Genomic DNA, 14316 nt, shown 5'->3' on the forward strand with positions numbered 1-14316 from the left:
GGTCTTTCGATTGATTGACCAGCCAAGACAGTTGTCCAACCTCGGCTTCAGTTGGGATTTGTCAAAATGGCTTTGTATCATTGCAGCACTATTGCTATAATTTGACAATTTGCTATTATAGTATGTCTTTGGAGATGCTATAATAACATTTACGATTAGAGATGCTCTTAGATTTAGTATTTATGTAAAATTGTGAAAAATACAAATTTTTGCACCTTTTTTTTTTCTTTTTATTTATTTATTTATTGTACTCAGACTTAGGATGGCCAATTATTTTGAGCTTCAAATTGTATGAAATTGTGTGCATTTGCCAAAGTTCATCTCAAATTTAATACGGACTTTTAAATTTTTCTCCAATTATAAACAAAATTTGAAAATATGTTATTTAAATTTTAAAAACATTCCATTTGTGTTTGAGTTGCTCGGGTTAGATCTGCCTAGATTTAACTCCTACATGCATAGAATGATTTGCTGGTGATTATTGATATTTTTGCTACCAAAACAAGCTTATAGTATGGGCCGGAAGCTCAGGTTCAAAAGGCTGATCTATAATTGGGCCATATTTTTAGCCCAATCTCCTTCCATGTGATTTTGTGAAAAAATGTATTTATAAACTTCTCATTCAATGATCGGTTTTAGAACTCCATTTGTTTATTATTACATGTAATCGGGACGGTTTAATGCGGTTTATCTTAATTGATTATACTTTTTTTTATTCTAAAATTTTTTGACAAATTATTTGATTAAACTTTTGCTTATAATTTATTATGTAAAAATAATTTAAACTAAGAAATGAATACTTTAATTTTTATTTTTGATTATCAATTTTTAATTTATAATAAGTTGCACTGAACAAATTCGTGTTGTTTCATTTTGAGCTCATGTTTGATATATGACATGTCAAAAATATATATATGGTTTAAAAATATAAAGTATATGAATATATATATGGTTTGATATAAATTTTTTTATTTTTTTATCTTTTTATTTTAGGGTTTAGGATTTAGGGTTTAATTTTTAAAATTAATTTTTTTTATTTTAGGGTTTAGGATTTAGAGTTTAGGTTTAATTCTTAATTTTTATATATATATATATATATATTTTTTTTTAGAGTTTAAAAAAACATAGTCACAACATAAGAGGAAAAAAAAATAAATGGTGAAACTGTGCCGTTTTACGGCACAGCAGGAGCAGCTGGAAGGGGGTGAACTGAACTGACTAAGGAAAAGAATCAAATCGCGACGTTGCTGCCGCCAATCACGGTGAAGTCCGCGGCGTTTGAGGCTTCCTTCCATCGAGGCTTCCCGCCGTCTGGTATAGTTGAGCATATGGAGGGAGTTTTGAATTTTATTTTTATTTATTTTTTTATTTTCTGAGTATCATTTCCATCTCTGCTTGCCGCATATATAGGGGAGGGGAGGGGAGGGGAGGCAGCAATTGAATAACAGAGGGGAGGGGGAGGGAGGTTTGATAACAGAGGGAGGGGGAGGGAGCTTTCATAACGCCACCGCCAATACCTCCTCCAACACCACCACCACCACCACCACCACCACCACCACCTCCTCCAATAGCACCACCACTACCTACACCACCACCGATACCCCCGCCAGTACCTATACCACCACCAACGGCCTCCTCCAACACCACCACTACCACCTATGCCCCCACCAATACCACCACCGCCACCACCAATACCTCCTCCAACACCACCAGCACCTATACCACCACCAACGCCTCCTCCACCACCACCACCACCACCACCAGCAGCACCAACACCTCTTCCAACACCACCAACAGCTCCCCCTATTCCACCACCAATACCCCTGCCACCACCTATACCACCACCAACACCTCCCCCTATTCCACCACCACCACCACCACCACCACTCAGCGAGGGGAGTGGAGTGAGGGGAGGGGAGTGACGTGAGTGAGGGGAGTGACGGGAGGGGAGGGGAGTGACGGGAGTGACGTGAGGGGAGGGGAGGGGAGGAGAGTGACGGGAGTGACGTGAGGGGAGTGACGGGTGTGACGTGAGGGGAGGGGAGGGGAGGAGAGTGACGGGAGTGACGTGAGGGGAGTGACGGGTGTGAGGGAGTGACGTGAGGGGAGTGACGGGTGTGACGTGTGGGGAGGGGAGGGGAGGAGAGTGACGGGTGTGACGTGAGGAGAGTGACGTGAGGGGAGGGGAGTGACGGGAGGAGAGTGGAGTGACGGGAGTGACGTGAGTGACGTGAGGAGAGTGAGGGGAGGGGAGGGGAGTGACGGGTGTGACGTGAGGGGAGTGACGGGAGGAGAGTGGAGTGAGGGGAGTGACGTGAGGGACGTGACGCGAGTGACGTGAGGGGAGTAAGGGGAGTGACGTGAGGGGAGGGGAGTGGCGGGAGGAGAGTGGAGTGACGGGAGTGACGTGAGGGGAGTGACGGGAGTGACGTGAGTGGAGTGACGTGAGTGACGTGAGGGGAGTGACGTGAGTGACGTGAGGGGAGTGACGTGAGTGGAGTGACGTGAGGGGAGTGACGTGAGTGACGTGAGGGGAGGGGAGGGGAGTGACGGGTGTGACGTGAGGGGAGTGACGGGAGTGACGTGAGTGGAGTGACGTGAGTGACGTGAGGGGAGTGACGTGAGTGACGAGAGTGACGTGAGTGGAGTGACGTGAGGGGAGTGACGTGAGTGACGTGAGGGGAGTGAGGGGAGGGGAGGGGAGTGACGGGTGTGACGTGAGGGGAGTGACGGGTGTGACGTGAGTGACGGGTGTGACGGGAGTGACGGGTGTGACGGGTGTGACGTGTGTGACGTGTGTGACGGGTGTGACGTGTGTGACGGGTGTGACGGGTGTGACGTGTGTGACGGGTGTGACGGGTGTGACGTGTGTGACGGGTGTGACGGGTGTGACGTGTGTGACGGGAGTGACGGGTGTGACGGGAGTGACGTGAGTGACGGGAGGGGAGGGGAGGGGAGGGGGGTGGGGCGGGGGGGGTTGGGGGGTTGGGTTGGGGGGGGCGGGGCGGGGGGGGGTTGGGGGGGCGGGGCGGGGGGTGGGGGGGTTTGGGTTGGGGGGGGGGGGCTGGGGGGTTTGGGAAGATACAATTAGCAAGGGCAATCTAGGGTGATTCAGATGTTTATTTCCTTGATGATCCTTTCAGTGCTGTTGATGCACATACCGCGGCACACTTATTCAAAGGCAAGCAACACCTCTTCATAATAATTGTTTTTAAATTATGTGTGATTTTATATTTTTTGCTTATACATTTAGATCAATTTATTAAGAACTTGAAACTTAATTTGCAGACTTGTCTACTGCATCTCTTGTCTGAGAAGACAGTTCTTTTTATAACACATCAGTTGGAATTCTTAGACGCTGCAGATCTTGTCCTGGTAAGTTACTAAGTTGTCGCAACAATTGTGGCCTGCTTCTCTTTTGTTTTTTCTTTTTCTAATCTCTTTTCTTTGCTGATAGGTAATGAAAGATGGTAGGATTGCTCAGTCAGGAAAATATGCAGACTTTGGGAGGTAAGAATAAAATAAGTTGTTTTTCCTGAAGATTAAGAATTAAGAAGCACACGACGCTTAACTTTCGCTTGATAGCATGCTAGGTTTGTCTTGTGAACCGACAGATGATATCCTGCAACTCAAATCAAGTTAGTTCAAGGTGGCATTCACGATGGTACCTCATTCTATGACACGGTGAGCAGTCAGAGTGCAGTTTTTTTTTTTGGATATGCTATGGAGAAATATTATTGAACAGAGTAAGACAAGAAACACAAGAAAATATTTTTTTGGGTTTTTCTTGGAATGATATTTTCATATATATTATATTTGTTTACTTCTCTGATTTCACCAGATTTTGATCATAAAACCATTTTTGTCTCATTCTTTTTTCCGGCTATTAAAATTATAGAAAATGACATAATTCTTATACGAAAATCTTAGATCTATATGCGTTGAGTGTCTAATCTTAAAATTCTACAAGGATTGAACACCCCCCCCCCCCCCCCCTTCTTTTAAAATTGAAGTACTATAATTGTCTTTAGATCGGCAAATTTTCATTAGTTCACTTGTTATTTAACTTTTTTATTTTTTTATTATCATTATTATTATCTTTCAACGTTGTGAAAGTATTTTTTGTGTGCCTGGGTGTGTTGTTCTGTTTCTCCCTCCTGTTTGTTATTCTTACACCCAAGTAATTAGATCTTCCTTGGGGAAAACATTGAAATGCTCCTGCGTTAATGTTCTGTCAGATGTTGGGGAATGATCTGTCTTTGCATGCATTTTTTGGGTTGATTTTCTATTTGTTAAGAAAATGCATGATGATTTTCAGGCATTAGCAACTTTTGTTGTGTGTACATGGGTTATAAATCTTCTATAGCTTTGCCAGAGTCCATTGATTTTATGTTCACATTTCTTTTATACCTTTCATTAATCTGTCACTCATGTTTAGCATTGTTTGTTTCATAGAATGTTTAGTTTTTCCCAGTTTCATATCTTTCAAGTTTTTGCACTAATTAGTTTGAAGTTGTAATCCTTCCAATGCTTTTTTTTGACATTTAATTGAAAAATTAAATGAACAGGCTCTTGATACTGATGGCATGGATATGGAAATTGACCTCTCTAACCTTGGAACGGTTAATACAATGTTTGCAGCATTATTCGGGTTTTTCTTTTTCCTGAAATTCCGCAATGTGTTATTACTGTCGCTTGTATTAGTTACTTAGTTACTCTTTCATTTGTTTATAGCAAGCTAGGTGTCCCTATCAAGACTACTATTTCTGCTAATGTTCTTGAAGAAGCTTTAAGCGGGACTGTCACGGTCAGACCTCTTCCAATTGGGACATCAGTTAGTGGAAAGGTGCGTACTCGGTTTGTGTGTGGGATAATCCATAGTTGGTAAGTTATACTCTCTGTCACTACTGTTAAGTTTTTCTGCAGGTAGAAAAGCAATGTGCCCACTTCTTTGGTGTAACTATCAGTGACGAGCAAGCTGAGTCAGGAATTGTAGTTAGAGTTACTTCCGCTGCACAAAGCAAATTTAAGGTATATATAGTACCATTTGCACTGACTAACTTGTGTGCATTTTATGTTATGGTAATCTCTCCCAGAGTGTTACCTGCATTATGCAAAAATCATAATTGCCTTTATGGTATTTACAGCTTCTTTATTTCGAACAAGATGTTAATGGTGGATATGGTTTGGCTTTACAGGTATTGTGCATGTCTATCTTTCAATTTTTTTCTTTCATTATGTAGCAATTCTCCATTATAAGTTGCAACTAGTTCCATTTGCTGTATTTTTTACTCAATATTCATGTTATATATTGAAAAAAGAAATTGAAGAAAAATATAATATTTTTTTAATGTGATATTTTGGCTTTACTAGTATATATTTGAAGTATATGTTCCTCGCAACATGGAAGGGAGGGAAGGAGATACCACTTAAAGCTAAAAGCTGGTGGTGGTTGTTAACTGTTTTTGAGTCTGACTTGATGTAAGAAGTTCATTTGCTTTTACGGTTGTTAGAAATGCTATCCGGATATATGATGAAAAGTAAGATTTTACGATCCATAAAAGCCAGATGACCCAAGTCAATCCAAATTGCACAAATAATTACACAGCTGTAGTAGCTTTATGCTAGAATGTAAATCATATCAGACTGGAAACACGATCCTAATCCTAACTCTATGGATCTGTATCTTAAGTTCTCATATTTATGTCCCAAACTCAGTAAGCCTTTGGCCCAATTAGTTGAGGTTGGTACATAGATCCATTTCCTCCAGTTGGCTTGATTAGATGTCATATCCTTGGTTAAGATGATAGATAATGTTAGAGCCAGATTGGTGCGTAGGCCAGGTTTCAGATAGTGTGCTTCACTTTTTTGGTGTGTGCATGTGCTGGTGTACATGCCTATGTGTCATTTACACAATAAAAATAAGGTATTGGTAAGAATGTTTACTTACTCTAGATGATATATTAGTACGTATATATATATATATATATATATATGTGCAGAGACGTCTTTTGCAATGCTTTTCCTTTGAACTTTTGATGTCAATACTAATAATACAGAAAAAATGTTAAATCTTTTCATAATTTGTAAGTATTTATTGTATTCTTATGTAATAATTCCCTTATGAAACTAGGGGGAAAATGTTTATTCTATTATTTAAGAGTAAAATAGTCTTGTCCTGGAATCCTTGACATGAAAATTTTATGGATTTAGCTTTTACATTGAATGCTGAATGCACAGTACATGACACAAGTCATGAGTTGGAGCCATGTCCTGGAGTCCTTGACATAAGAATTAGATGAATCCGAAATGTAGACATGTACCTGCACCCAATGCTCATACCTAAGTCCATTTAACACAGCCTATAATGTGTGCATGTGCTTATGCCCATGCCCATGCCTTTGTGTGCGCACTATGGTTGTGATGAACATGCTTAAAACCTTTGAGCCTTCGAATGGATAGCTCTAGCTTGATCCCACTTCCCACACTCCCATCCACTTGCTCCTGCTTCATGCTTCTATTTATTGGATGATTTGTCCACAGTTACCCATTGTAATGGATGTATTTGGATAGTTTGAACTAGATGGGCAGTAGAAACAATTTTCTCGCCTACATCTAGCCCCTAAGAAGCACGGACATGACATGAATACCCTCAAACGACAATTTAAAAAAAATGTAGGACACAACATGTGGGGTAGACAAATAAAATATGTAATTTTATATAAATATTATGTCATATATATGAATATATCATTCAAAGATAATATAAAAAAATGCTACATAACAATCATTCTTATAAATCTTGTTGTTTGTCTTTTATCGTGGTATCCTAATTATTTTGTTGAAACTTATAATTAGTTTCACACATTTTCGATGGACACGTGTGTTCCCCAAGTGTTTGAAGTATGTATAGATCTTTAAAAAAAAGAAAGGGAAAAAAAAAAAAAACTCTAATAAGACAAGCATGTTAGGAAGTGTCTGACATGGACGCAATCCAGACACACCACCTTCTTAGAAGTGTTCGTGCTTTGTAGTCTAGCCCTTCCCACTTAAACTTGACTCTAACTCCCCTCAACGTTTGATTTCTCTAAAATGAGAATTCTTGGATGCTGAGACCCAATTTTATGATCTATTCCCTCTGCTTCGCTCAATTTAAATCTCCAATATGCATCCAACATTCTATCTATTTGTATTGAAATTAAGAACCTTTGCTGATTTCTTACATATGCCAGCAGGCCGAGTTACATTTATTAAATAGGATATAACTTCTTTCTTTTTCTGGAAAATAGTATCGATATATGAGGCATAAGTTGTGAGCGATACAGATGGTGGTGTTCATGTTCTGGATTTTTGTTTTTAACAGTTCTGCTTGTTGTTGTATTGGGGAACTATTTTGAAAATCTTTACATCCATGAGCTAATGGTGACCCAACTTGTTTCATCATAAGTATTTTGTTGTTGGTTTTTAACTATATTTTCCTTCAGCATTTAATAATCTTTCAATCAACCTCTTGTGGCTTAATTTGTTAAGACATTAGATCTCACGTTTTCATACAGGAGGATAGTGAGAAGACTGGCAAAGTGACATCCGCAGGGATGTATTTCCTACATTTTCAAGTGTACAGAATGGATTCAACTGTGAATGCAGTATGTGTGTTCAATCATCACTTTCCATTTTTCTCTGAAAAGGTTTCACACTATCATGGCTTATTATGTCATTGTGGTGGTTTAGTTGGCAATGGCAAAGGACCCAGAAGCTGCTTTCTTCAAAAGGTTGGAAGGCCTTCAACCATGTGAAGTTTCACAATTAAAAGCTGGCACTCACATATTCGCCGTCTATGGTCTGAACAGCTTTAAAGCTGCTTATTTGTCCCTTTCTTTTTCTGGTGCCACTAGTATAATATAAATTGCTTGTGCATAAGAGGAATAGTCTTTATACTTCTACCATGATTTGCACAGGCGATAACTTCTTCAAAACTGCTTCTTATACGATTGAGGCTCTTTGTGCAAAGTCATATGAGGATACAACAAATAAGCTTAAGGATGTTGAGGCTCAGATTTTGAGGAAGAGAATTGAGCTACGGCAATTTGAGACAGAATACAGAAAGGTAATGGCACCTGACTATCTAGCGATGGTTTTTTTATTGGTTTTTGGCAACACGTGCATGGTTTTATCTTTCACGTGTGATGTCTTGTAGGCATTGGCACGCTTTCAAGAAGTGACCAATAGATACACCCAGGAAAGGCTGTCTGTAAGTTTTGTTCTCTCTTAACCTCATCATTCTTATAGAATTTGTTGCCTTAACAACTTAGCACTGATTTCTTCCCTATTGTCTCAGTCCTTCTGTGAACGAACATTCCCCATGACCACCTTTGTGTGCACCTGAAAGATATTGGATTTCTACGTATTTCATTTTTAATCCGTTGTTTAATGTTGTTCATTCACTTTTTTGGTGGCTCTTTGGTAATCTAAAAAACCTGATGCATTTGGGAGGTTGTTAAAAAAGTTGATTTTTTTTTTTAGTGGGAAAGTTGAGTGGGTCCTTACCCTTTTTAGTTGATGACAAACAGGCTTGTGTTAGCCAAAAAAGCTAGTAAGTTACTTTTTTAGCCAAAAAGTTATGTCCCTTCCTATAATCGTAAATGATGTAGAAAATTCTGTGATATGTTTTGTTTTGTAAACATTGAATTTGAGTGTTTTTACCCTCTCATAATTATATAGAACTCTAGTTACTTTGTTTTCATCTTATCGTAGCCATGATCTTGTTTCTGGAACAATATTTTTTTTGTGATTCTGGAAACAGGTTGATGAGTTGCTGAAACAGCAAGACACCTATCCAGTCTTCGTTCACCGTAACCAGGTCGGTCATCAACTTTAGTGGGGGTGGCACTCATGTTAGTAATGGAAGTAGTAGTAGTAAAGTTCCCGGTGAAGATTTCAAGGCTGAGAGCCCCGGAGAAGACGGAAGCTCGGACGGAAAGGATAAATCATCCAAAAAGATATGGTTCAATCTTAACCTAAAAGGGTCTGATAAGAAGTTGGGTTAAAAGGGTGTGCTTATATAGTCCTGCATTGTTTGCAAGGTTTGACTTGCCTTTTATTTGTTCAATTCATTTCTTCCTTGTGGATCCCCCAAAGGTTGTTCTTTACAGTTTATTATAGTCCATTTCGACAAACATAGCGAATGATTTGTGTGTGCATATATCTTTGTTTTTTGATTTTTTTTTTTTTCAATTGAAATGAATTGCCTGTTAGCCTCCTAGTTGATGTAGAAGCTAGAACATAGTTTTGATTATGTAATAATAGATTTTATTCCTTGAAGTTCGTTGTAATTGTGAATTCATTGCTCTATATTTGTCTGATTAGCATGTCTTGAATCTCATTTGAGCAGAGAGTTGAAGGGTGTCAATTAATTCAAACACAAAGAAGATTGCAAATGTTGTATTGAATTTTCATCAAGTTAAATCTATAAGTTGTCAGGTCATGAATCTCATGAAGTGTAGTATAGATAACTGTATTCGACATTAGCCCTAGAGGTCTGTTTAGTGGTTGGGCTGCTGAATAGCCATGCCAATTCCAAATTCTCTTTTACGGGTTTGTTATTGTGACATGTGCATGTGATGTTCTTAATCGAAGATGTCTCAGAAAGAGGACAAATGAGATTGATTTTATCTCTCACTCAACTGACCAAAGTGAATTGCTTTTATCAAGCTTTGAGCATCATGTCAATATGATTGTTTCTGTGTGACTAAGATATATGAGGCATAAGTTGTGAGAGATACAAATGGTGGTGTTCATGTTCTGGATTTTTGTTTTGAACAGTTCTGCTTCTTGTTGTATTGGGGAACTATTTTGAAAATCTTTACATCCATGAGCTAATGGTGACCCAACTTGTTTCATCAAAAGTATTTTGTTGTTGGTTTTTAACTATATTTTCCTTCAGCATTTAATAATCTTTCAATCGACCTCTTGTGGCTTAATTTGTTAAGACATTAGATCTCACGTTTTCATACAGGAGGATAGTGAGAAGACTGGCAAAGTGACATCTGCAGGGATGTATTTCTTACATTTTCAAGTGTACAGAATGGATTCAACTGTGAATGCAGTATGTGTGTTCAGTCATCACTTTCCATTTTTCTCTGAAAAGGTTTCACACTATCATGGCTTATTATGTCATTGTGGTGGTTTAGTTGGCAATGGCAAAGGACCCAGAAGCTGCTTTCTTCAAAAGGTTGGAAGGCCTTCAACCATGTGAAGTTTCACAATTAAAAGCTGGCACTCACATATTCGCCGTCTATGGTCTGAACAGCTTTAAAGCTGCTTATTTGTCCCTTTCTTTTTCTGGTGCCACTAGTATAATATAAATTGCTTGTGCATAAGAGGAATAGTCTTTATACTTCTACCATGATTTGCACAGGCGATAACTTCTTCAAAACTGCTTCTTATACGATTGAGGCTCTTTGTGCAAAGTCATATGAGGATACAACACATAAGCTTAAGGATATTGAGGCTCAGATTTTGAGGAAGAGAATTGAGCTACGGCAATTTGAGACAGAATACAGAAAGGTAATGGCACCTGATTATCTAGCGATGGTTTTTTTATTGGTTTTTGGCAATACGTGCATGGTTTTATCTTTCACGTGTGATGTCTTGTAGGCATTGGCACGCTTTCAAGAAGTGACCAATAGATACACCCAGGAAAGGCTGTCTGTAAGTTTTGTTCTCTCTTACCCTCATCATTCTTATAGAATTTGTTGCCTTAACAACTTAGCACTGATTTCTTCCCTATTGTCTCAGTCCTTCTGTGAACGAACATTCCCCATGACCACCTTTGTGTGCACCTGAAAGATATTGGATTTCTACGTATTTCATTTTTAATCCGTTGTTTAATGTTGTTCATTCACTTTTTTGGTGGCTCTTTGGTAATCTAAAAAACCTGATGCATTTGGGAGGTTGTTAAAAAAGTTGATTTTTTTTTAGTGGGAAAGTGGAGCGGGTCCTTACCCTTTTTAGTTGATGACAAACAGGCTTGTGTTAGCCAAAAAAGCTAGTAAGTTACTTTTTTAGCCAAAAAGTTATGTCCCTTCCTATAATCATAAATGATGTAGAAAATTCTGTGATATGTTTTGTTTTGTAAACATTGAATTTGAGTGTTTTTACCCTCTCATAATTATATAGAACTCTAGTTACTTTGTTTTCATCTTATCGTAGCCATGATCTTGTTTCTGGAACAATATTTTTTTTGTGATTCTGGAAACAGGTTGATGAGTTGCTGAAACAGCGAGACACTATCCAGTCTTCGTTCACCGTAACCAGGTCGGTCATCAACTTTAGTGGGGGTGGCACTCATGTTAGTAATGGAAGTAGTAGTAGTAAAGTTCCCGGTGAAGATTTCAAGGCTGAGAGCCCCGGAGAAGACGGAAGCTCGGACGGAAAGGATAAATCATCCAAAAAGAAATGGTTCAATCTTAACCTAAAAGGGTCTGATAAGAAGTTGGGTTAAAAGGGTGTGCTTATATAGTCCTGCATTGTTTGCAAGGTTTGACTTGCCTTTTATTTGTTCAATTCATTTCTTCCTTGTGGATCCCCCAAAGGTTGTTCTTTACAGTTTATTATAGTCCATTTCGACAAACATAGCGAATGATTTGTGTGTGCATATATCTTTGTTTTTTGATTTTTTTTTTTATCAATTGAAATGAATTGCCTGTTAGCCTCCTAGTTGAAGTAGAAGCCAGAACATAGTTTTGATTATGTAATAATAGATTTTATTCCTTGAAGTTTGTTGTAATTGTGAATTCATTTTCCATTGCTCTCTATTTGTCTGATTTGCATGTCCTGAATTTCATTTGAGCAGAGAGTTGAATGGTGTCAATTAATTCAAACGCAAAGAAGATTGCAAATGTTGTATTGAATTTCATCAAGTTAAATCTATAAGCTGTCAGGTCATGAATCTCATGTAGTATAGATAACTGTATTTGACGTTAGCCTTAGAGGCCTGTTTAGTGGTTGGGCTGCTGAATAGCCATGCCAATTCCAAATTCTCTTTTACGGGTTTGTTATTGTGACATGTGCATGTGATGTTCTTAATTGAAGATGTCACAAAAAGAGGACGAAGGAGATTGATTTTATCTCTCACTCAACTAACCGAAGTGAATTGCTTTTATCAAGCTTTGAGCATCATGTCAACATGATTGTTGCTCTGTGACTAAGATCCTATTTTCTTGTGTCTCAATGTTAGGATATAGCTCCAGTGAATCTCATCTCGTTAGAGCTCCTCAACGTTGGATTTTGAATTCTAAAATTGTCTTGTTTATCGCATTTCTTATCTTTGTGTTTGCAAGTGAGGTTGTTTTTGCTTCTCTCAGGCTTGGTTTGATGGTTGGTGCGTTGGAGTTTTATGGTCCTTGTACTGTTTTGGCTTTCTTTGAGGGGCTGAGACAACTTTTTAATAATTTTTCCAGGCGTAAAATATCTCCTTGAATGACTCCTAGACCCTTGTAATTTTATTTATTATTATTTGTACAAGCTATGCCTTTCTATTTTTTTTTTTTACTTGAGTTCTTTATGCTGAATTCTATGTATTTCCTTTCCTTTATATTAATGAAGTTTTTAAAAAGTGCCACAAAAAAAAAAAAAATGTTGAGATAATAGTGAAGTTTAAAGACTAAGTTATAATCATCAAAGCCATCTCTAATATTTCAACTCTCAACATAAAACAAAATATATTTTGAGATTTGTTTTAAAAAATATAGAAATTCACGGTAGAATAAAAAAATAATTTTTTTTAATCTAAAAATCATATCAAACTATCAAGAAAAAGAAAGGGAAAGCTTTGACTGAAAAGCTAGTGGAGCACATTTTTGTGCTTACTCAATGCAAATACTAATGTTGTATTTGGTTGGGAGATTTGGAGAGGGATTTGGAAAGGGAAATGGAAAAGGTAGGTGAAATGTGAATAAAATATGTATATATTTCACATAGTTTCACACACTTTTTCCCTTTCCCTTTCCAAATCCCGCTCCAAATCCCCCAACCAAACACACCATAAATGCAAATTGCCCTTTTTTAAATGATTAAACCTTTTTGTTTGAAAATGAACATTTAATTACACATTTTTGTGCCAAGTCATTGCAAATACTAAATGCAAATTGCCCTTTTTTGAATAATTAAACCTTTTTGTTTGAAAATGAACATTTAATTACCCTATCTTTGATCATTTTTTTTTTTTTTTTTTTTTCTATACAAGCATTTTTGGGGGACAAAATAGACTTTATTTTTATTCTTGAAAAAATATAGTGACCACTGAGTAGATGTGCAACTACCTCAAATCATGTTAAAGGTGTAACTATAATATGCTTTCTTTCCTCATTATTATTATGTTGGTCTTAACTCTATATTATAATCTTTTTCCATTGAGATTTATTAATTTAGAAGAGGGTCCATTGGGAAGAAATTATAACTTTAAAAATGGACTGTCGTTGTTGTTTTATTTTTAATTATTATTATTTTGTTAAATCAACTTGGCCGTCTGATCTAATTTAATACTTAAGAAGACATAATATGAAATAATCTAATTTAAATTGAACATATGCACACGGTTCTTAATCAATTAGCTTAGTACATAGGAAGTTTGCTTTGTTAGAAACTTGTTTATCAAAATGGAGACCAAATTCTCACAAAATTTTAAAGAAAACTTTTAAGAAATGTTTCTTAATTTAAGATGTTTTTGAAACTCTAACACAATATCAAAAAACTTTGTAATTCTCCTGAAAAATGTTGTGGAAACTACACAAGATGTTTTTGAAACTCTAACACAATATCAAAAAACTTTGTAATTCTCCTGGAAAATCACTACAAGAAAAAACACTTTTGGCGACCACCTTTTTTTTTTTGGTCACAAATAGTCTACTTTCTGCGACCAAAATTTAACTTTTGGTGACCACAATTTTTTGGTCGCGGAAAATCACTTTTTGGCGACCAAAAAAAAAGTTGGTAGCGAAAAGTATACCCATTGGCGACCAAAGGCTTTTTTGGTCGCGGAAGAAAAAAAAGTTGGTCACAGAAAGTACACCCTTTGGCGACCAAAAAAAGAGTTGGTCACGGAAAGTATACTATTGGCAACCAAAGGCTTTTTTTGGTCGCGGAAGATTACCCTTTGGCGACCAAAAAAAAAAGTTGGTCGCGAAAAGTATACTATTGGCGACCAAAGGCTTCTTTGGTTGCAGAAGATCACCTTTTGGCGACAAAAAAAAAAAAGTTGGTCGCGGAAAGTATACTATTGGCGACCAAAGGCTTTTTTGGTCGCGGAAGATTACC

At 37.6% G+C, this 14316-nt stretch overlaps 1 protein-coding gene across 1 annotated transcript; it reads left to right on the plus strand.

Annotated features, from left to right (window-relative positions):
- Positions 1-262: 262 nt before the first annotated feature.
- LOC145791966 (chaperone protein dnaJ 15-like) lies at positions 263-11777 on the plus strand. Its single transcript, XM_082872429.1, has 14 exons — positions 263-289; positions 1411-1609; positions 3254-3375; positions 3458-3510; positions 3618-3684; positions 4569-4651; positions 4735-4846; positions 4927-5031; positions 5148-5198; positions 7557-7646; positions 7732-7840; positions 10418-10566; positions 10657-10710; positions 11261-11777. The coding sequence occupies exons 1-14, from the start codon at positions 263-265 to the stop codon at positions 11501-11503; spliced, it is 1464 nt and encodes a 487-aa protein (XP_082728555.1). The 3' UTR covers positions 11504-11777.
- The last annotated feature ends 2539 nt before the right edge of the window (positions 11778-14316 follow it).

Source organism: Camellia sinensis, chromosome 5 (genome assembly GCF_055761805.1).
Source record: "Camellia sinensis isolate YWXY chromosome 5, ASM5576180v1, whole genome shotgun sequence".
Taxonomy (NCBI): Eukaryota; Viridiplantae; Streptophyta; class Magnoliopsida; order Ericales; family Theaceae; genus Camellia; species Camellia sinensis.

Excerpts from the sequence above, each read along its gene's own strand:
- LOC145791966 (XM_082872429.1), top strand. The coding sequence starts at position 263 with ATGGCCAATTATTTTGAGCTTCAAATT. Across the intron at positions 290-1,410 it reads ATTATTTTGAGCTTCAAATT|GGGAGGGGAGGGGAGGGGAG; the intron begins GTATGAAATTGT and ends CCGCATATATAG. Across the intron at positions 10,711-11,260 it reads ACACCCAGGAAAGGCTGTCT|GTTGATGAGTTGCTGAAACA; the intron begins GTAAGTTTTGTT and ends TTCTGGAAACAG.